Source organism: Sipha flava, unplaced genomic scaffold (genome assembly GCF_003268045.1).
Source record: "Sipha flava isolate LNK unplaced genomic scaffold, YSA_version1 258_pilon_pilon, whole genome shotgun sequence".
In the NCBI taxonomy this organism is placed as follows: Eukaryota; Metazoa; Arthropoda; class Insecta; order Hemiptera; family Aphididae; genus Sipha; species Sipha flava.
The window spans coordinates 1,804,812-1,829,276 of NW_020272917.1; the positions used below are offsets into that span (position 1 = coordinate 1,804,812).

General features: G+C 25.1%; 1 protein-coding gene across 1 annotated transcript; it reads right to left on the reverse strand.

Moving 5' to 3' along the window:
- Positions 1 to 1,455: 1,455 nt before the first annotated feature.
- On the reverse strand, positions 1,456 to 3,104 carry LOC112684863. Its single transcript, XM_025556572.1, has 4 exons — positions 2,976 to 3,104; positions 2,846 to 2,886; positions 2,712 to 2,778; positions 1,456 to 1,790 (listed from the first exon to the last, which is right to left on the reverse strand). Exons 1-4 carry the CDS (start codon positions 2,976 to 2,978, stop codon positions 1,530 to 1,532), a joined length of 372 nt encoding a protein of 123 aa, XP_025412357.1. The 5' UTR covers positions 2,979 to 3,104; the 3' UTR covers positions 1,456 to 1,529.
- Positions 3,105 to 24,465: the final 21,361 nt, after the last annotated feature.

Consider the following 24,465-nt stretch of genomic DNA (forward strand, 5'->3'; position numbering starts at 1 on the left):
AGAATCATCCACCATTATGCATCTAATGTTGAATTTATAAATTTAAATTTAAATAATAAGCATTTGATATTTCATTCATTCATTTATTACCTATATTTATATAGGTAATAAATTTTAATAATAAATTTAATTTTTTAAAAAATTTAAATTAAATTTAAAATTAAATTTTTTAATTAAATTTTTATAATAAATTTTTTACCTGTATTTATTTATACTCGTATTATTATTATAAACTATTTATGCGAAAATAAGGAATTCACTATTTTGTGGTAATAATGTATTTGATGAATTTTTGTGCTGCAATTATATTTGACGTAAAAAAAGACTAAATCTAGCCACCTAGGGTCGTTATAAATGTACGTAAAGGCTGTAAAATTTGCCAATCATAAACTTGGATTAAGGTGGAGGACAGAGGGGGCCATGGTCGCGGGCCCACAGCGAATATCAAACAATAGTAAGCCCCTGGTGGATAGTAGGTTTTATCGTTTTTTAACTCTATTAAGCTCGTATAAAAAACAAGTATAAAATAGTATATAGTTTTATGGTTTTGTGTTTAGAGAGTAATGTTTTAAAGGTAATTAATACCGATGATATAATGAAAGGGTTTGTTTTCCAAAAAGAAAGAAAAAATTATTTATATAAATAACATTTTTATTTTTTGTATTAATTGATGTTTCTCCCGTAGAAGTTTTATTTGATTTGGTTAATTTAAGTGGTGGAATTGTTTTCTTAGATAATGGTTTGTCGGCCGAAGCCAAACCAATATAGGTAACGACTGAGATAGTGAGTTGCTTGGGGACCTAAACCGCCAAGGCATCAACGTTAGTGGACTTTATACGATAACAAAATATTATACATTACCGATTTGAAGCAGCGCGTCATAATCCAACGATTATGCTATCGGGAGCTATAAAACGGGGCGTGTAAATTAATGTGTGGTCTCCTCAACGATTAAACATGAACTGTGCAAAAAATGTTTAAAATTTTTTTTGAATTACAAGGAGGGGTTGAAACTTGTCCTTATCTAATTTATAGGCATTTATTGAAATTTTTATTATTAAATACTCTTTAAATTAATTTGATTAATCTATATACCAGTTTTAATTACAAAATACAATCAAATTTAAAAATTTACCAAACAGAAGCATTAATATAATAATTAAAATTGTTATTCCAAAAATGATGAGAAAAGAAAATTATATTTCATAGAACAAAAAAAATATCTAAAGGAATACTTAGTCTTGGATTACATTGAAGTTAAATATATATATATAGATATATGTCTTTTAAAAACATATTATGTATGTTCATAGATTGTGGAATGTGAATGTATCACGGAGTAGTTTACCACTTAATTTTATAAGAAAGTCTAGGAATAAAAAAAAGAATGTAGCGTAAAACATTTTAAAAAATCATTATAATTATTTCATTATTTCACTGTACACAATACCCAAATAATGTATTTATGAAAACCTATATTGACAAAATCTTACATATTTAAATGTAGATAATATTTTATAATTACTGTATTAAAATTTCAAATCTTTATCCATGATAACAAATGATGGAACTAGAGTTTCATTGTATTCAGAAGGGTTTAAGTAATCACGTTCAGTCACTGTATCAAGTGTGTCATTCAATACTTCAGTGTGCAAATGAGATGACTTTAATATGGGAAGACGTCCAACACTTTCAAATACTTTTTGTTCCATAGCTAAACGTAAAGGCATGTGCATGCCTTGTGTAATCATCAAACCTTTAATAAGTGTTTTGCTTTGTTTTGCGTTATACTGAAACACATAATTGTATTTGATTATAAATACTAAATGGTAAATATAATTTAATAGAATATATTTCACAATTAATTACAATACTTATTACAAACAAAAGTATTTATGCAATTTTAGAAAAATAAATAATTTGCTTTGATATCTATTTTTATTACAAGATTCATTTTTAGAATTAAAATTAAGTCATGATTAAAATGTGAACATTTTCTAAACAATAATGAAGTAAAATTTAATTTAAAATTCATTATTGTTCAACACGGAACATTGTACACACTACTTTATATGTAACAAAAAATATTAATGATAAAAATAATTTTTTTGTGTGTGTAAAATATTAATATATGCCACAAATATTTTATAAGTCTAATTCTTTTTTAACATACTTCATAAAATGGAGTTAAATGCATACAAATTTGCGTTATTTGAGGTCATACTATTCAAGATATTTTATATTTTCGATTATTCACTGTCAATTCAAAGTTAAAAGATGTAAGTAGCAATTTTGAAAATATTATAATTACAGTATAAACATTTTGATAAAATATAATCTTGGTATTTTTACTATATTCAATAAAACTTTTATTTTATGTATTATAAACGATTTAAAGTATAAGGTTTTATTGTTTATAAATACATCTATAAATGGTTGATGAATAATTGATTACAATGAATATACACTCTAAACTACTATATGTATTTATATTTATATTTTCATAATGTTGTGACATTAATTTTCATAGTTTTTATTTCAAGCAATAACTTTTTATCTAAGATGTAAGAAGATTATGTAACATATTATTATAAATTGAAAAATGTTGTATTATAAACCTATAATTGTGATGTATACTCTGGTTTCATTCTGGAATAATGTTTTGCAACAAATATTTGATATCAATGGAAGTAAGTTATTAATTTACTCACATTTTTTAAATTTTGTTGAACCGGGTGATAGGTTTCTTGGAAATTTTTTGGCCTGGCATTATTGGCGCTAAATCATAAAATACAAATGTTATAAATTTATAATCAAGAAAAATAATCATAACAATTCAACTTACCCTAAAATGGCAAAGTTACCAAGAGAATTGTCAACGAAATCCTACAAAGAAAAAAAAAATGGCAATCAAACGATAAATATTTATCAAGTGAAACAACAATCGTATACTTCTCTTAAGTAAAGCAACTTACCATTATTGTTTTTGAAAATTGTGTTCAAACAAAATATTAAATCGAAGAAAACTTTTTACAATTGACAATGATTGCAATCACTTAAGACCGACAGTTACCTTGCAGTTTTTGTAAATCACAAACATTACTTTGTCATTATCGTGATAATCTGTTAAGTTGATAGCTAAAACTCAGTCAGTGTGACCACTTCAGTAACGTCCTGCGAGGGTCCTAGCACTAACGTACAGATGTCGCTAAACATTTAAATGGTAAATATGTTTCTAAATAATGCCAGAGTTGAGATTTTTGTACGTTTCATTGAGTACTTATTATTTATTTCGTTTAATCGTATGTTTATTAAAGAATACATACGTCTCCATTATTATTATTTCAGTTAATTATTATTTATTATTTGTGAATAAATATTGTGTGCGATAATTATCTGCGGTTAAGAAGACAAAAAAATCCTAACTAGCTTAAACAGCATAGGCGTGCGCAGACTTCTTTTTCAGAGTATGCAAAAGGCTGACATTGCCTACTCCCCCTTTAAATTGAAAGTTAATTTAAGCATTCAAAATTCTGGTCTTAATAACTATTTAATTTAAAATTTTAATTTTTTTTCCTGAAAAAAAATGACTGAATAGCCATTTCGCCATCGTTATAACTGTCTTCATAATTAAAATTTAAAATAAATTACGAAAAAAAAAATTAAATGCATAACACTTGAAATTGTTTGAGTAATACGTTTAAATAGGGTAAATAAATAAAAACGTAATTAAATATTTAAATGAAAAACAAAATAAATTTGATAAGTAATCAAAATTAATCATAAAACGATTCTGCGTAAAGTTGAGTTCTTAATATCACCAATAATGTTTTCGCGATTTTAATTTATAGCCATTTCTTACTCTATAGTTGATAGCTATTTAATCTCCCTTGAATTATTGTACTTCTTAATTTCATTAACACGTTAAATCGTTATTATAGCATATGATTTGTATTTCAAAAATAAATTAAACTGTCTGGAACTGAATATAAAAATATAATAAAAATCATAATGTAATACAAAATCACACAATATACATAAAACCAAATATGTCACAATTATTATTTATTTTTTGTAATTTCAGAAAGAATGCTCTATGTTTAGGGTATGCAGTTGCATACCCTGCATACCTCCTGCGCATGAATATTATATATTTATAATATATAATAATATAATTTATATATTATATATATATATTTATAATATATAATAATATAATATATATATATATATATATAAAATCTTTCAGAGAGAGAATTATATTTTATCAGATGAACGAACAGTTAAATCACTTTTCGTTTTGAAATTATTAATGTTCAATTTTTACCAAAAAACGTTTGATGTTTTAAGTTTCATCAAAATTAATAGCTTAATTACTAGTCTAGTAATAATATGTTAAGTAAAATGTACTTAATTAATATACATCTTTTGTTAATTTGATATGTTGAGCATAAGTTGATGGACGCGGATTTTTAATATATTAAACTGTCATCTTTTTAAGAAATTTTGAATTAAAATAAAACCCTGACAGTTTAGAGTTTTATGGATGATTTTATCATTACTCCGTAGACAATTAGTTAGCTATTTTTTAAACGTCACGTTTAGCATAAGAACGTGAATAATACTTAAAAGCGAATTTTGGCTGTAATGTTATTAAATATTTTTATTTACTTTAATTTCCTTTACTATTTTAGTTACTTTGGACGTTGAGCGTACCTACTAAGAATTTGCGGTGTCGTAAATATGTGTTTTAAAGTTAGTTTCATCATATTTGAGTTATTATTGTACCTATTATGTTTACTTAAAAATTAATAGTTCATTAAACTCTTCCATGAACTATTTTTAAAATAATTTATTAGGGATAAAAAATACTAATTCTAGGCGTGTTATTGACAATTTTTATATATACTTAATACTTAGTACGTACTCAGCGATGTATGAAAAATTTTTAACAACCAAAATGTATAGCTTTGAAAAACTATTTTTAATCTCTTTCCTCACGTATTTCCATATTTGTTTTCTATTTATATTTATCAAACAAACTTATTTTATGAAAATAATTGTAAATATTCTATATTAAATTCTTAATTTAAATAAATTAAAACATAATCTAATGAACTTGTAGCACAAAAGTAAAATATTATTACGGAGAGTTTAGAAAGCGCAAATTATTATGAAAGTTCGTGCGAACGTGTCCTCCGTCTGAATCCTCGTCCCTTCAACATCCTCATATATGATTAGAAATTATATCTATCATAACCATAAAGTTTCACAGTGCAATATTATTAGTTGCTCAAAATATCTATTTTTGTAAAGAATATATTTTTGCATTACAAGCTATTATAATTTAGTTGATAATATTAAGTTAATATATGTTTAATAAAATATATAATGTTTACATTTATAGTATATAATAAACAGACTAAAATTCAACAGTATATAAATTAAATCACTTCATGATTAGTGATTAGTCCTGAATATACGTATTTTTAGTGAGTGAATTATAATTTATATCATTAAGTGTTTAATAAAACCATGAATTATTATAATTAAGGGTCTAGACGAGATGAATAAAATATCTGTGTAACTATCATTACAGCTACCTATCGTATAATAGTACATAATATCATTATTATTGTTTTGTGAGCATTGTCTACTCGTTACTGTTGGATATAGTTGGTTTGTATCGATATTTTTATTCGGTAATCTATTTATTTTACATAAAGTATTGCAATATCCTTCTATAAATAGAATGTATAACAAAATGCTTATCAACAAATAATACAGTAAATTAATATATTATAATAGTGTAGTAAATTTTAGTTATGTTAGTTTTCAAAGTGTAATGTAGTATACTATATTGTAATATCTGATTTCAAACAATCATTTTTATATAACTAAATTCATAGTTATATATATATATATAATGACTCGTGCTCGAAATCGTATGTTTTATAATACGAGTGTATGAAACTATTTTTAGGAATAAAAGTTTTAATGCATTAAGCTAGTAATTTTTAACTATAAATTTAAGTATAAAATGCGAGTTCTTCTATTAAAAAAGGCACATTTTTTGCAACAATTATGTTAATGTGATGCTCGTAAATTATTAGTATCCATTGCAATAGGTAACATTTTTGTTAGACTCTCAGTTGTTTGGTTAAAGTTGATATATTCAACTCTTCCCTTATGATTTAGGAGCTCTACACAAGTTAGGTAAATTATAATAATGATATTCATCATTAATCTTCGTTTGAATTTTTAAGTTTTTCTTTTTAGTTTTCAAAATTAAATTATTAAAATGATTTATTAAACAACAAAATCAGAGAATTCCGATCAGAATCAATCTAGATATTTCAGTTCCGGAATTATAGCGTTTTAAAGTTATTTTTCGATAAAAATGTTACGTTTACAGTCTTTCCTCGTATTTCAGTGTTTAGATCTTAAATTATTATTAAATTAAATTATATCGAATTATTTTAGATTATTTAAGTATAACTACAAATTATTTACTAATTTAATAAAAAGCTTTAGTTAATGAACATTAAGCCAATTTGATATTGAGTTATATTTAAAAACTTAACATTAAGGCGTTGGTATGAAAAAGAGAAATGTGACGAGCCAAAAATTACAAAATATTATCAGGTACGTTTTATTTTCTATTTTGGATTCCAAGAAATGACTTGTAACAATAGATTTCAATACTAATACAACTTAACTAATACAAGTAAGTTCGCTTATTTTTAAAAGAAGTATTCTTAATGGAGTGAATATCTTATAGACTTATTAATATGTAGTCGGCTTATAAAGTTGTTCACTAAATTTAACTCACAATCATATATTTTACTTAGTAATATTCGATAGTGATTACAATACGATGGACTGTTATTTTATATATATTTTATCTAATATTTTATTTATTTATATATAATGCAATAATAAATGTATATATTTTTTGGAAATTTGAATTTCTAATTTACCTATAGCAAGTTTTTTTTTTTTTATTCTAATTTTGTGAACTATTTATTTCTTCATAAACGATGATAAGTTGAGAAAATATAAAAGATAAATTGTTTTACATTTTAATGTTTTATTGCTATTTTAATGTCATTATTCAATTATTTTGTTGGAGGTTTTCAATATATTTTGAATGAATGAAATCGAATGAATTAATTTTAATCATAGATTAATTTAATAAAAATGCCACATATTTTATCAAATTTAATAATTTTAAAAGTATTAACTATAAAACTATAAACATTGCCACATCTGTGGATCCTGCCCCAAGACGGAATTCTTACGTGATACCTAATGTTTACTAAAAAATTCGTATCGCCCTAGCAAATTTATTTAGAGCAAGAAGTTGAGAGGATTTTGAAGAAGTACACTGCGAAGTGACTGAAGAGGTCAGAGTCGTAGAGCCGACATCATAGTAATCGACCGGAAGAAAGGACGAGTCTTCATTTTAGATCCCACAATTCGGTGGGAAACTAACGATTTGTTACAATAGAGGGGTAGCCAGACTTTATTTTCTGAGTATGCAAGAAAGTTATACCATACATGTATTTATTTTTACACATATATACAAAAGAGAACTTATAAAGAAAAATAGCTGTCTCCAAAAAAAGGAGAATATAAATTGTTATTTCCATAGGCGTTCAAGGTATGCAGTTGTATACTCTGCAACCACCCAGACTGCGCTTACGTTTAACAAGATGTCAAAGTAAACGACGAGAAAAAGTTCATATACGTGTCATGTACTTCCAGCCTAAATCGTCTGTACATATAGAAGAGTGGGAAGTCATTGGACTTCATAACCAAGGTTTACTGCCGAGGGGTCTAACAAATATATGTTTGCGTTGCAAGACGAATTATACAAGAAATAAATTATCACCTTTATTTATTAGTATTTTAAATTCTAATTAATTATTGGTTTATTGGGACGGATTTTAGGTTTTTTTCTGGTGTTTAAGATTTTAGACAATCCATTTTAAAACTGTAAGTTGCTAGATAAAAATATGTTTATCATTTAGCTTTTAATTGATATTATATCTCCTTGATTAAATAATCAATAATTTAATTCCTTCATCTAAAATTAATAAGTTTATTTTTTATGTTAATTTTGTACAGTTTATAAATTTGTGCATATACATTACCATAAAAATTGTAAGAAATGTAATTTGGTAAAAATGAAAATATTTTATAAGCGAAAATAGAGTAACATTGGACATTAATTACACATATTAAACAATGGTATTGGCGTGGTGTACTATCAAAAAGCAAATTTAATGCATAAAATGTTTTATTCTATTTACATTTGTGAAATATTTTCATTTTTACCAAACTAAATTTCTTAAAATTTTGGGTTGCAATATATGTGTAGATGTATATAAACTGTATAAAATAAACATAAAAAAATATTATTTCAATTTATTAACTACTTGTTATTGTTTACTTGGATATTGGAACAGTGTTTTTATTTTATTTATTTTTTACCTCAAGCTCTCAGTCTCTAAAATCATAGCTTAATATATTTACTACATTCAAGGCTGGGCAAGTTAACGATTTTTCTTAACCCGTTAAGTTATTTGAAAATAATAAAGTTAAGTCAAATTAAAAGTTACTTGTATTTTTTAATTAACTCATTAAGTTAAAAGTTAACTTAGAAAAAAAAAGTAACTTAACTTAGTTTAAAGTTAAAATTTTCTAATTTGTAAAAATAAAAAAATGCACACATACTCGTAATATTAGTTTTTTTACGCTCAAGAAAATTACTGGGGAAATTTACAATGATACATAAAAGTATTAACTAGCTATCAAAAAACCTACTTTTCTAAAATAAATTTTAGTCCTCAACTCATACTCAAATTAATTTACAATTTTAATAATTAAATTAAATTGGAAATTATACCACAGTTGTTTTGTAATTAATCCCTCATCGACACTCGCTCTCATAGTATTTACTATTTTCACAGAATATTCTTAGGATTTCCATGGGCTTATAGTGTTTATACAATAACGATGTTATAAAAATATAATGATAAAATATAGCCCATATAATGATTATTAAAGTTATTTTTCATATTATTTTCGTCTACAGGAAATTCATATTAAAATAGTAAATTATAAATATACTAAAAACCTTGTTTAATAATTGCATTATTCTTTTCACAAAAATTAACTTAATTTAGATACTTTTAAATAAAATTATCTTAAAGTTAACACGTTAATCTTAAAAAAAAAAAAAAGTAACTTATTAAGTTAAAAGTTAATTTGTAAAAAAAGTAACGAGTTAATTAACTTAATTAAAATTAACTTAATTTTAACTTTTAATTCGTTAATGCCCAGCTTTGACTATATTATTTTATGTTATATAATATGTGAACTTTATAATACTTGAACTTATTATAGAATCTATGTTTACAGATTAATTAACCGGAAAAAAAAATTCTTACGATATTACAGTAAGGGTAACCGTTTATTATTAAAACGAACCACGAGGCACCAACATGTACTTAACCCACTATAGTTACATCAATTTTATTCAAGTAGTATAAAATAAATGGTGTGATCTTGGAAAGTATACCGGATATGAAAAATTTATAATTTAAATAATGTTTTTTGCAGGACCTATAGGTTATAGATATTTCAAGTCGTGCTTACAATAAATCATTGATCAGTGAATTTTATTTGTAAAGAAATATTTTAACTAATTATAGAGCAGAATATTGGCTTACATTATGACATTTTGTAAATCCATTTTTTATCTAATAATTATTTTTAACCATATAATTAACCTGAAAAATTATAGGGTATATTTAATGATGATGGTTTCAATATTAATAAAAGTATGTCCGTGTTGTAAATGAAATAATGATGTATATTTTGTGGTAAATAATATTAATTATTTATAATAATACATTTCCAAATTGCTGCATATTTGTTTAGTTTTGTTTCTTATTTAAATATTTATTCGTATGAAATCATGAAGTTTATTAGATCTGAGGTATACTGTTTAGTTTGAATGCACCATAAAATGTTAAGTAATATTTTGTCAATTAAGTTCATTTTAAAAATATGTGGTCCCGCCCCCAGATAATGACCCTGTTTACTTAATGTATTATGACTCATTATTATGAAAAAATATTGAAATGTGTCTTTGAAATCTTGATTTTTAATTTATTTGAAATATATGTGCTTATAATTTTACAGTTTTTGAAATCTGATTCTTAAAAGAACAGATAATATTTAGAAAAAATCTGAAAGCTAACATAGAAACTATATAACGTAATTAGAATTGCAGATAAAACATTTTTGTAATTTTTTTTAAACGTAAAAAAATAAAATATTACCACGATCAGTTTTTGAGTATAAAAACACTAAGGATTTGGAATAACGTCTACAGTTTTAGGTTATTAATATACTAGTAAAACTGTAAAATATTATTTGTTCTAGGAGAAAAATATATCAGTGTTGTAATTGCGTTTGGTCGAATTGAATTTTATAGTTACCTTATTAGATGTAATAAAAATGTAGAAGACTGTAAAAAAATAAAACACACATACGTGTTAATATAATGATATATATATATATATATTGTATATGTATTTCTTCAAACAAGTTCATAACTTTATATAAATGCTTCGGGGATTTAATTCGTAGTATTTGTTCAGAGTGTTTAACGATTAACAACAGAAGGCAATATGATCAAATAACTATACTCTTGTTATAAATCTGAGGTTCACGAGTTGGTTGAATTATGTAAGTGTATGTTATATTATAACCTATATTGGTAGAAGTTGGATACAATTGAATTTGCGTAAAAGCTTGAAATGTCTACGAGTATATATAATATATATGTTATGGTAAATGACGTAAAACGTGAAAATGACGTAATTAATCGGTGATTGTCGTAAATATATATATATGGACATTTTCGATAATTAACAGTTAATTATGTAATTTTTATTTATTTTTATTTAACAAATTGGTAAACGTTGTTTATAATACTAAAAATCTACTACTCGTATATATAACACACCTTTTTTTTTTTTTGCATTGTACGTTTTTATCTTACATGAATATAAAATACAAATGTGTTTCTTTGCAAGACATCTATTACCTATAGGTACAATCGTCCACAAAAAACCTCGGTATAGTCTAAATCAAGGTTCCATAGAGATGGCAAACAAAGACGAAGAACAAAGGTTGGTAACTGGCGGACCGCGGCCCGGATCTGGACCATTTTCTTCCTCGAAGGGAAGTGTTTGTTTTCTTCTTCTATACATAATAGGTACATGGAATGATGGAGTGTAGTCACAATGACACGATGCAGATATATGTACAATCACTAAATAACCAATTCAGTATAATGCAATAAGAAATAACTGAAGTTGGTAGCCATCTGTAGATCAGGTAAAAATGTCAAATGTAATGTTAATTTTTTTATTTTATCAATAATCAATATTATCAATGCTCAAACATAGATATTCCACCAATATGTCTATGTATTCGTATTCTCGTATTTTACTATGGTTCTGAACTAATCTGAAAATGATTATCCACTTAAATAATGAAATTAAGACTAGCTCTCAAGTTATAGCCTATTGGTAGAGTTACATTAACAGATAATGGTATTCATTATTTACAAGAATTTCTCAATTTTCTTTCTCCTTCGGAATTTTCTCCTTATAAGCTAAAATTAAAAGTTGGTGCTCCAATTACATATACATGTATGATCAAACTATGGCAGGAATCTCGAATTTTCATCAAATTGAGATAATTTTCTTCCTCATCAGATTTTAAGGGACAAATCTACTTTAGCAACATTACAACTTTTCATTAAACATAAGTAATAGTAATAGTTTTACTATCTTAAAAATTATGGTGTAAAAATAAGTCAATGGAACATATTAGTTTTTGATTTATAAAGTTTTCAAATTTACGTATTTTTGAATAACTTCATATATCATTATTAGGACTAGAATAGTATAGGATTTTGCAATTTTTTTTTAGGATTTACAGGACATAGCTTTTCAAGAAAAAAATGTGATTTGGTCATATACGAGTCCAAATATATAGTTTTTATTTTGCTTTTTTTTTGTATTTTTTGTACTTATATGGATTTAGGGTCATTTTGTAGCATTTTTAGGTCATTTTATAATTTTACTGGCATTTTTTATACTTTTTTGAAATCTAGGTAATATTTTTATATATTTTCATTTACAGTAGATGCTTTCGTAAATTGTAATAAGTAAGTAAATAATAATTACTATTAGAAATTATGAAGTATACCTACTTACAATATTTGTCTACAACTAATTTGTCCACACCCCAACTTCAAGTAAATCGCCATTCATTTTTATTACATTATTTTATTTACTTTTCATTTATACTTTCCATATTTACTAACTGGCACTTGAAATTTTCGATTTTTCTGAAACTTAGATGGTTTATTTTTATTTTTTGTGAACGTTAGAACCGTAAAATTTCAACTTATCTTATTTAGACATTTGGTTTTTCTACTATACTATCTTTAAAAATATATACTAATCTTTCTGATATGTTTATTAAGAGCAATGGTACATAGGTTTCAAGCTTCAAGATCAATACAGCAATACCATTCATCCATATTTGAATTAATACCGACCGTGAAGTCTTACCGGAATCTTTTTTTTTCTTCATATTTGCATTTGTCTTTTTCGTGTAACAATAAAACAAAAAGTTAACAAATACAGATCAAATGAGTAATCTGAAACCAAAACAAAACACAGTGCTCACATATAAGCTGAATTGTATATTATTACGATTCCAAATTTGATAAGGTTGTACGCGTTTAAAATATTCCTATCGGAGTTGTCGGTAAGAATAACTGTTTGATGGTTTAAATAATTTCAATACGTTTCCAAATAAATTCAGTAAGAAAATTAAACCTGTTAACATACACATGTCGACGTATATCGATATAATCGCGTGTCTATTGAAGAGGTTTAAATTTAAATTAAATTTTTTTAATTAATTTTTATCTTTTTATATTTATTTTGTTCAATCGAACAGGCCCGATGTCTGCAAACATTTCTTCTGCTAATGGAATAAGTGTACTGTTGGTGAAAATAATGTGTAATTTGATTATCACTACGTTCCTTTTGTGGATGGTAAATCACGTTGCGACCTCGAAATTTCGAAGCCTGTGTTACTATGAGCGGCGATCACTATATCCGCATTATAATGTGTATTATATTTTTTCGGAACCATCACACGTGTACAATGGAAATGTATATCTTTCGCAGTACATCCTCGTACACACTCGTCATCTACACCAAAGGAGCTCAATTGCGAGTGGAGAATATTATGTAGACACTAAATGAATATAATTGTACGTCGTACTGCGATGCCAGGCGTAAGAAGATAGTTAATTTACACATCAAATAATATATCTAAGTTACGTACGGCAGAATTCATAAATCATTTTCGGAAAATACGTCATACAACTCGTGTTCACCGAATATTTAATAAGTACAGTGAACGTTGACGGATGATTTATATTTTTATAAATACTAAGTAGATATGGTTTACAAATAACAAAATAACTATTCAAAGGCTAAACGATTTAGATGAACAACGTGGTATAAATATTTATTTAAGATTCGTTAATGGTTAAAAAAAATTATTGTTGAATAATTATAGGGATTCTTGGTGCGTTTTGGAAATCAGTTAACATGTTAATTGATTTCCAAAACGTACCAAGGAGTAAAGAATAAGAAGATACATAAGAAACATAAGATAAGATAACACATGATACATAAGAAGTAAAAAACAATTGCATGCATTCAATTGTTTTTTACTTCTTATTAGAATTTTAATAATTTAGTCGTATTTCTGTCAATTAGGTTTTTGTTAATACTTTTAAAATAATACTTTTTTTTTAGCTTTTTAGATAGCGCTTCGTATTATTGCATTATAACATTTTCTTGAATAACAAGTATATTAAGATACACGAAACGCGACGGAAAACATCATGTCCCATGGGGTGTAGTACTGTCTAGATAACCGGTCTTCTGATCTTTCTCTCTGTTTCAATTTGTTTCGCCAAGACCCAAGGGACGCATTAAATTGTTGACATAAAGGTACACAAGAAAATATGTGTTTTATATAAACTTCATGTCCAAAACAATTAATTACTATTAGTATTCAGTTTAAATTATTTGAGTTCAGGATTATTATCGCACCTACCTACCCACTACTCTCTATTGTATATAAAGTATTGCAGTTTCAATGTTTAAATGTACGACACGTTTTAGCGTTATCTGTTGTTTAGTCTGAAAATGCTTGAATTGAGCTGTTTTGCATTTACCCTCAAAATTATCCGCTGTCATTTTTATTACAATACGACCACGTTCGGAATAATTTTTCGAATGCGATAATTGATTATTTCCACAGAATGCGTTTATTTGATTGTTTTATTATTAAACATATTACAATTTTAATAAACTATATTTACTTGATGTATATTCAACTGAAAATTTGATCGATTTTATCCATGTTATTGTATTATAAGTTGTAACTATAGAAAAATAAAGGTAGTTGCATTTAATGTTAGTTTCGCTCATCCACAAACAGCTGATTTTGCGTTTTTATAACCAATATAACTCGAAACACCTGAACAATTTGCTTTGTAAAATACACACACGCATATGAATAATTATTATTTATAACTTTAAGTATTTCATTAGTAAATCATTTTTTTTTCTAAATATTCAAAACTTTCAAAATACTACAATTTATCTATTTACTGTGTGTAAGGTTCATTGTTTTTCTTTTATACAAGTTAAGGTATTATATATGTTTTAAGGCCTATTGTAATATCTAAAATTCTGAATCAAAATAAAATTAAAAAAAAAAAAATTAAGATATAAATAGAGAGAGAGTGAAATATAGAAAGGAACATTTAGATATTATTACTATTATGCTCTTTTTGTTATTTTTATTCTTTCTGCGTGATATAGATTTACATATTTTGCTAATAATTTTTATCTTCCATAATGTAGCCGTGTTCATTTTATATTTTTATTTTCTTATTTTGAGTGTTATTTTAATTTTATTTTATTCGAATTTTACGTGATTCCTGTTGCTTTCATATTTATAAAATTAAAATTAAATTATTAAAAAAAAAAACTGTAAACAACAATTTTATAAGTTTTTAAAGCATATGATTAAATTCTTGTGCGTTATTTGTATCAAGTAATTCGAAGTATTTTCATATAAATGAAAATCAGCAAGGATGGGTAGTATTTTGGATATTTATATCTAAGATTTATATCTTTGTGAGTTTTATCTTGTATCTTTTCATTTTGTTTGCGTAAAGATAGGTACGAGATACAAATTTAAATACATTTTTGTCTAAGAAAAATGAAAGTCCATTTTAAACTTACTTTATGTAATGTACGTAGTAGACTGATATAAGTACTAAATTAAGTCAGTTAAAGAAGAAGATACTTATTTTAGGGTAAATTAGGCTAAATTATTTATTTACTACTGTTAGTAAAAATGTGTGTTATTCAGTGCCAGTTGAAAAAATGTTTTTTTCAGCCGGTTTTATATATTTGCTAATACTATTATGTGATAAAACGTTTGAACATTTAAAATTCCTTAAAAATATTTCGTTCTTATTCTTCTCCTTCACATTTCTTCCAACTATTTGGGGTCGGCTATTTTAAAAATATTTTGTTATTTTTAAAATAAAGTAATAAATAATAAATTAATTTACATTAATTTTATTTATATTTTATGTAATAGTTTTATTTTATTTTTTATTAATTAATCCCACAATAAGATAATTGGCCGGGTCTATTACTTTAACACCCCAAAATAAATGTTCATTTGCTTTAATTTTATTGAAAATAAGAAATATTGAAGTACCTAAAATGATTTGAATACTTTTAACTACTATAGTAAAAATCAAAAAAAATAATTAAAAATAGTAACTTGTATCTTTGTATCCCAAATAACTTCTTTATTATCTGTGGAGATTACCATCTTCTTTAGTTATCCTGGAGTAATAACGACAGTGGCCTAATTTATTCTTATTCTAATGTAGCACGTACGCCCTATATATCAGAATAGTTTGCTACTAATGGCTTCTTTTAACTTCATAATATCTGCAATTCATACGAATCTATTTTAGGTTAAATTTTTTATACAATTACTCAGTTATTAGTTGAAAAATCATTGAAAGCTATTTGTACCTACTGATAAATATTTTACGCTCAATATTTACTTGCCCCCACGTATTTCTTTGCCACTTGGTAATCGTAAACATGTCTTCTATAACTTTAATAACACTATCTATGGCAATATCCATGTAAAGTTATTTTATTTTAACTGGTATAGCATTTTTCTCAGCTATAACATTGATCCATTTCATAAATCTATAAATCTGTAATAGTTTAATTGTTTATTAAATCAGTTATTTAAACTATTCAACTGTAGCTATGTTCAAAACAAAGTTTGATAAATAACTTGTATTCAACATTTTCCAAACGTATTGTTTAGGTATAGATTACATCCATACATTAAAACATAATATTTGTGAAAAAACTTGTAAAAATGTTATATTAGAACTATTTATTCAATTATTTTATTTTATAAATTGTATATAATTTAATTTAAACTAATATACTATTACCAATATTATCAATTGTATCGAACGTCATATTTTATTACTGTAAACTTTGCACGAAATGTAGATGTTTCAAATACAATTATCTAAAGTGAATTTAAGTTATAACTAATTTCGTAAAATGTAATTTGATCAGTAAAACTAATTTTATTTATTATGTACTAGTTACAATATCCAATGAAAGCTAATTTAAGTGAAATTAGTATACGTATATGAGTAACTTAGCATGGCGTCTATTGAGAATTTAGTTATTAATTATTATAATTTCTCTTACATTTAAATATAATAACACTTAATATTTATTATTAATAAAATAATATATCTAATATAAATTCTGTTTTCTAATTTTTCGTATTTCATATTATGTACCTGTTATTCTTAATTGTCGTATTAAAAGAGCTGAGCCCATATATATTTTGATTAGTGATATAGTACCTATACTTACTCGCTTTTCTTCTGTATAATTTATATTATTATAAGTCATTGTTAAATTTATATTATTTCTAATAAATATGTATAATTCAAATATATTTCTGTTATAATTTAATATTTATAATATTAGTTATTATTATTATGAACATTAATAATTTACTTTCAAAATATAAAATTCTATGATATTACTAGTTAAATATAAGCAATTAATTCTTATTTATTCGATATTTAATTATATCAGTAATGGTTATTTATTTACTATCTTAACATTTTTGAATAATTATAAAATGCTGGTGTTAATTGCACGTTTATTATTTTAATATTATTGTATTTCTATCTTATTAATATCTATACTTTTTACCAAATTTAAAAATTATATACGGAGAATAATTCAATAATGTGTGTATATTTTTGTTAAATATAATTTTCATAATGCTTTTTAAGATTAAGCGTAGAAGATAATAGATACAACATATGTTTATGAATCCAAGCAATTGTAATATTCTTCGTGTAGAACAAATTTACTAAAAAAAAAAACAACAAATCGTTCAGGCCATAAAAATCAAATTGAAAAATAAATCACTTTCGATAGATAACTTCTTTATAGTGTGTGTACATGTGTCTGTTAAAAGTTTGTTATTTAGAAACGATTATTTTTATTAATATTTATTACGGTACAAATTAAATAAATATGGTCATAAATTGTATTAGCTATAATATCCCAGCTTCATTTGTTTTGCTTGATTGTTATTTGAACCTTTATGTCAATGATAATACTGTGCTGCATAGCGATCGAATAATTTATTCTTGTTTTGAGATGGACTGGATAGAACTAATCGGATGTTCTTAACGTATCGAGTTAATAGGGTTGTCAAATTAAATAATTGATTGAACTGACTTAATTCCCTTTGAACTGACTCGGTCTAGTAAATAGACATTAGGTTTCGATGAAGTCGAGTCTCCGTAGAAATACATCAGATTTAGTGCGGAACGTTGACGAAAACCTCCAACCTACGTTTTTCTCACTTTCGCCCAAGAAATATTTATTTAGAGTCAATATTGTTTATGAAACATATGAGTTTAAGAAAAAATGTTAAATCATTAGGTGCATCATTAACTTGAATATATAACTTATAACAAACAGGGTTTGAATAAGAATAAAATTATACTCTACATCATGACTTTTGTTTGTATAAATCAGAGATGGGCAACTGAAAGTTACTAGGGTGCCAATTTTTAGAAAATTAAAATCTAGCAGGCCAGAGCATAGAAAAAAAATCATTCAAAATATGAATTTTAATTAGCACTTATTTACACGGAAATAATAAATTCAACATACACGACAGCACTATACGAATGATAAGAAGAAACTAATATAGTTAAATAGTTCGGTACAAACAGTTATGGTTGAAAGCTATACTTATTCATACATATAACATTTAGACATTTAACGATATTTAATACTAGATAATAATTTTTATATCGATAAGTTAGAGTATAGACGATAAACTTTAAAATTGTATGATGTCATTTTAAAATATAGCACGGGCCAGATAAAAAAGGCTCGTGGGACAGATGCGGCCCGCGGGCTGCTAATTGCCCACCACTGGTATAAATCATATTAATATATTAAATAAGTAATCAATAATTGAAAAACCTATTTTTTTAATTACGTATAATATCAAGTGTTAGAATAAACTTGGTAATGTAAATCTTGAGTATTTAGTGTCTAAAAATATCAATTGTAATCACATTATAGTTTAGGTTTAATTATATCGAATCATGTAGAGCTAAATTCAAATTTATATTACATATATTTATTTGTTATAAAAAAAAAAAATAAAAAAATAAATGTTAACATAATTAGAATGTCTATTTAGGGTATATAATTTATACCGAACAATATTAGACACCTGTGTATTTCCAAAGTTAATTAAATTTTAACTAGTTTATCGAAAATTAAGAGTAAGACGTTTAAAAGGGATTGTAAGCAAACTTAGAAGGTTACTATGATATTCACGTTGTTAGAGTTTTGAATTCAAGCATTGATGTGAATGAACAATTGTTACATAAAAACACATTAAAATTATAAAGACGTTAAAAATTTAACGAACTTAAAATAATGCTATAGCCAAAGTCGTATTTAGGAATTTACTATCCAGGGGGGGAAGGAACAATCAAAATATGTTAAGACCAACAAGTAGAAAATATATACAATCTACCACCCCTGTTAAAAACCCTCTGTTTTCCTCCTAAATATATTCGTAGTTCTAGTTGTAGCACAACGCTATGTTCTAATTAGCTGGACGTAAAATACAAAGGTGAAAACACGAATATAAATTCACGGGGAACTAAAAAACGTTAAAATTTATATATATCTATGTATCGTCTTACTGAAACATTATATATCCTACATTTAAATAACTATTATTCTATTCTATTCTATAGATAGATCTAGAAGGAAATATCTCGTTATATCTATGCGAGCACCTATTTGTGGTATAACTGTATAATATTTACGAAAATGTATAAAAACATTAACTCATAAACACAGGTACATAATATAAAACACAAGTTATCCGACTATCTCATTTGCTGTGAGACGTGAATTAACATAATGATTTTAATCTGAAATTTTCAGTGTCAAATAGAACTTAGGTATTTGAATAATATTGTTATAAAATTGTGTGGTCTCTCTAAACTGCAGGTTTAAATCCATATTGTGATGTAGCACTACAGTGGTTTTGATGTTAATGCAAAGAGAGGTTATAGTGGTAAACTTGGTAAACCTTAAAGTTAATGTAATAAAATCTGCAACCTTCTATATACCACGAGTTTTCGATTTGAACATTCAATAATGCAATTAAACATTATTTAATATATAAATAGACAAACTGTTCAAAGATAGAAATAAATAAATATAAGCCTAGCCTAGAGTATTATTATATTTGTAAAGAACGACTGGTTTCGAATTAAAAATGTATTTAATCAGGTATATAAAAATTAGTAAAATTGCGAATGAATATAAATAAACAGAAAATGAGCCAAGATTTTATTGCCTATGATCTGACGATGAATTTTTAATTCGAAACTAGCCGTACTTTACATACGAGTATATAATAATAATATTCCAGACTAAGCTTTTATTTATTAATTTCTATATATAAAATATTTGTTTATTTATTTATGTATTAATTTATGAGTATTAACTATTTTATAATTTTTAATTTTAATTAATTTTTTTACTATTTTATTGCAATTAATTTATTCTCTTCGAATATAAAATAAAAAAACAAATAGTACAAACTTTAATACAAATTGTAATCAGGTTGTAATTATTAATATTAATTTACCAGGAAAATCAACAGTATTTTTTAGTTATATAGTTTGTGTATTTTTTATAGATTTATTGCTATAAATGTCGGTTAAATTTTTAATCTATATATGGTGAATGTCCTTAATTGATTCGCGTCTTTCCAATTTCGTACCACTGGACACTTACTTAAGGATTCTATCATAAAATTGATACATATTATTATTGCTATTCAAGCACAACAATGTATCGTGATTTTATAAAAGAAGATTCTCATAAATTCGTATCTACACTTTCACATGTTAATCAAACGTTGGAATATCTCATAAAGACATGGAAAGTAAATTTATCACGTGTTTCAATATAAATGACATGATTTATGTTACGAAAGTTATAAAATGTATAGGTAGTATTATGGTATTTATGACTCGAATTACAAGGTACCTTTAATAATTTATGATACAAGCTGATGATATTTTTCAACTAGGTTGGATAATATAATATAATATATGATTTTGTCTAAAGAATAAAAAAAAAAAATTATGTGTTCAATGAAATAAGTATAATGAACTATTCATGTTTTTTATTTGGAGAAAATGAACTAAAACTAATAATAGAAAGAAAGGAAAAGAATATATTTTAGGAATTTTTTTTTTAAATTAATCTATTCTACACAAAGTATTTCATAAAATTAGTCAATATGTGATTAAAATCAAAACTCCCTTTAGTTTTTCAGACGTAACGTTAAAACAAATCAACCTGCAGCATGTATACATGCATAATATAATAGAAACGGAAGGTACCTATACGAAGTCTATTCTTCATATTTATTTTATAAAGTAGATTACCTAGCTGAGAAAAATGTTGCGGTTGTTGCACCGGGAGATCTGAGGGAAATCTGAAAGATTCCCAGATGCACTTATGCGAGAACTCTGATACCACGTGACCATTAATGACCAAGGAGATTTATACGATAAAATAAACAGACGTCATACATACTGGACGCATTTCAAACTTATATTTTCACAAAGAATACTCTCAGGATGACAATTTTTTTTTCATGCACAAGTACACGTATATAGTTAGCGCATTGTTGTTATACAGTATTAACACGTTACGAATGGCTACCAATTATGTGCGAGGCTACAATGAATTCTAATTTCATCTCTACAAATAAATAAGCTAATTCAATTTGTACGCACGTGCGAAAATTTTATCTTTTACCACTGCTGCAGGCTGGACGAGTAGCTGTATAACACTTGCAACATGGAGGCAGTTTCTAAGTCTAAATATAATTAAAAAAAAATTCTGTTGTACATTCAAATCACATATTATTTGTATTCTATTCTTAAAACAATAATCATTAAAAAAAACTTATAAAATATTAATATTTATTAACTATAAATTACAGCAATATATATACATAAGATAAATTATTTAGGTACTGACTACATTGGTAGCGAACTCAAGTATTTTATAGTGTTTTTTTTTAAATAGTTGTTACTATAATAACTCTATGACTACTTATAAATAAATACATATAAATAAAAATATACAAAACATAACTTCATTCCGTAGAAAATTTGTTTGACACATTCATCTTTATTGACAGCTTATTAATTAATTTTGAAGTATTTAAAATATTCAATTATAAACAAGTATTGTAATAAATAATACTCAATGTCCAATTAATTATCTTTCAATAAAATAATATTTATTACGTACTTTATACATTACATATGTTTTATTATATATATTATGTATTATATTCAAGACAGTTAAACATATTGTTTATACATTTTAATACAATCATAAGAGTTAAAGTGATAAGTCCCGTCGTTTTTATATAAGTTGTTTCACGATTGCTGAAAACATGTAGCTATTTATTATTTCGAGTTGGTACCAGATTTTAGAAGAAAAATAAAAATGTTAAAATATCGTTTAAAAAATAATTAGTTTGTTAATTTTTGATATGTAACCCTTGCTTTTCTCTTATTATTATAATACCATATTCTTTTTTAGTTTTTGTAGAATAAAGTTTATTTCGATAATTTTTCTTAGAAAATATGAAATTCTATTAAATTTACATAAAAATGAAAAATAATAGATACACACGTTGGAAAATAATTTTTTTACTTTTGTAGTGGAACACAAAATAAAAATGTTTAAAATATTTCTCACAGCTTGTTTGTTGTGTATTTTAATTATGACGTTTTGATGAATGAAAACTTTTTTAACAAAATATAAGTCTTATTGTTTTCATGTTCGTAGACATAACTTTTGAATTGCTCCAGTTCGAAGTAGGTATTTACTTAAATTAAATTTTTATTAGCGGTGCATAATAATTTTTCAACTTTGAACATTTCAACTACGACCGCATGTGATATTTGCCATATTTATAATTGTATTTTACAGTACGATAGAAGTTTATTTAATTTCATATTTTTAATTGCATACTACATTAACTGAATTTATTCATCTGAATAATGTTAAAAAGTAAATTTTATTTTCCAATAAAAAATTATATTACGTAAAAACATATTATAATAGTTGTATAGTATTGCACTAATAATAGTGTACTACTACAAAACAATATTGTCAGCGCTCGAAAATTCTTTGAGCGGAAATCTGATTGAGCACCAATGAAAGAAGCGGTGAATACAATTAACACTTGTATATAATTTACCGTTTATAGTTATTAAGAATTACGAAAAAAAAAACATATCTTACGTTTAATATGTTAGTAAATTTCCCAAATTTAGAGACATGTATTTAGTTTGACCTTTAGGCCTTCCTTATACGGGGATAGTCGAAAGAAACTGAAATCGCTTAGATATTAGAAGATACAACTTAAGTTGCCAGTTATCTTCGCATACGGTATTCCAAATTAATGTCGTTTCACGATGTTGACAGTACAATTGAGCATCAGTGCATTTTATAAGGAATTTTCACTAGGCAACAAAAAATTTTTTTCTCAAAATAGTCAATGTAATACCATAGTACGATTATAGTATTACACGTTTGTTTCGCATTATTTCGCTCAATCTTTAAAAGTTTTGTCGACACATTTGTGTCGCCTAGTTAACTAGTTAAAAAATGTACTGTTGAGCATTTTTCAGTTTTTCATACAATACGTTTTTATTAATATATATTATTTATATTGATTAATATATAATGTATATCAGTGGTTCTCAATCTTTTTAGGACCACGACCCCAATTTTTTTCCAAAAATCTATCGCGACCCCATAGTTTTTTATTTACAGAATCAATAAAAATAATTTAAAAAAAACATTGTTTTCTATTTTATTACTTATTTACTACTTTATAATAATAATTAGAGCTCTTAATACATGAGAATTCACGGAATTCACGTGTAAAATCCAAAATAAAAACGTATATCCTTAACTTAATACTGTACTATTAATATTTTATTAAAACTTCAAGTGTATAACATAAAATTACTAATTTTACCATTGTAAAAATGGATATATATTTTGGATAAACATGTATTTCACGTGTACACGTGAATTCCGTGACACGTATTTAAGAGCTCTAATAATAATAATAAAAATAAAGTATTTTTTATTATTACTATTAATATTTAAATATTTAAATATTTTCTATTATAGTTCTATAGTACATAGTCTATACAATTTAAAAAAACATATATTTCTTACAATCTGTATACTTAATAAAACTTCTCGCGACCCCCCAAAAATTGACTCACGATCCCCTAGGACAGGGGTGGCAAACCTATGGCACGCGTGCCAGAAGTGGCACGTTGACCAAATTTCAGTGGCACGCAAATATTATTTATCTTAAAAAAATATTATATTTTAAAACTTTAGTATGAGAAATTTTAAGAATCAAATTTATAAGTTATGTGTCTATAAATGTTATAATAAATAATATTTATGATTTTTGTACTCTTATTGCTACGATAGAAGTACAAAGTACCCAACATTCGATTACGAAGTTTATTTTAAATTTACCGATACCGCGACCGGTTGCGATAACAACAATTGCACATTTGTCAGCCGT

Coding starts and splice junctions, on each gene's coding strand:
- LOC112684863 (XM_025556572.1), bottom strand. Junction 2,779..2,845: donor GGTAACTTTGCCATTTTAGG/GTAAGTTGAATT, acceptor TTTATGATTTAG/CGCCAATAATGCCAGGCCAA. Junction 1,791..2,711: donor TTCAACAAAATTTAAAAAAT/GTGAGTAAATTA, acceptor TATGTGTTTCAG/TATAACGCAAAACAAAGCAA.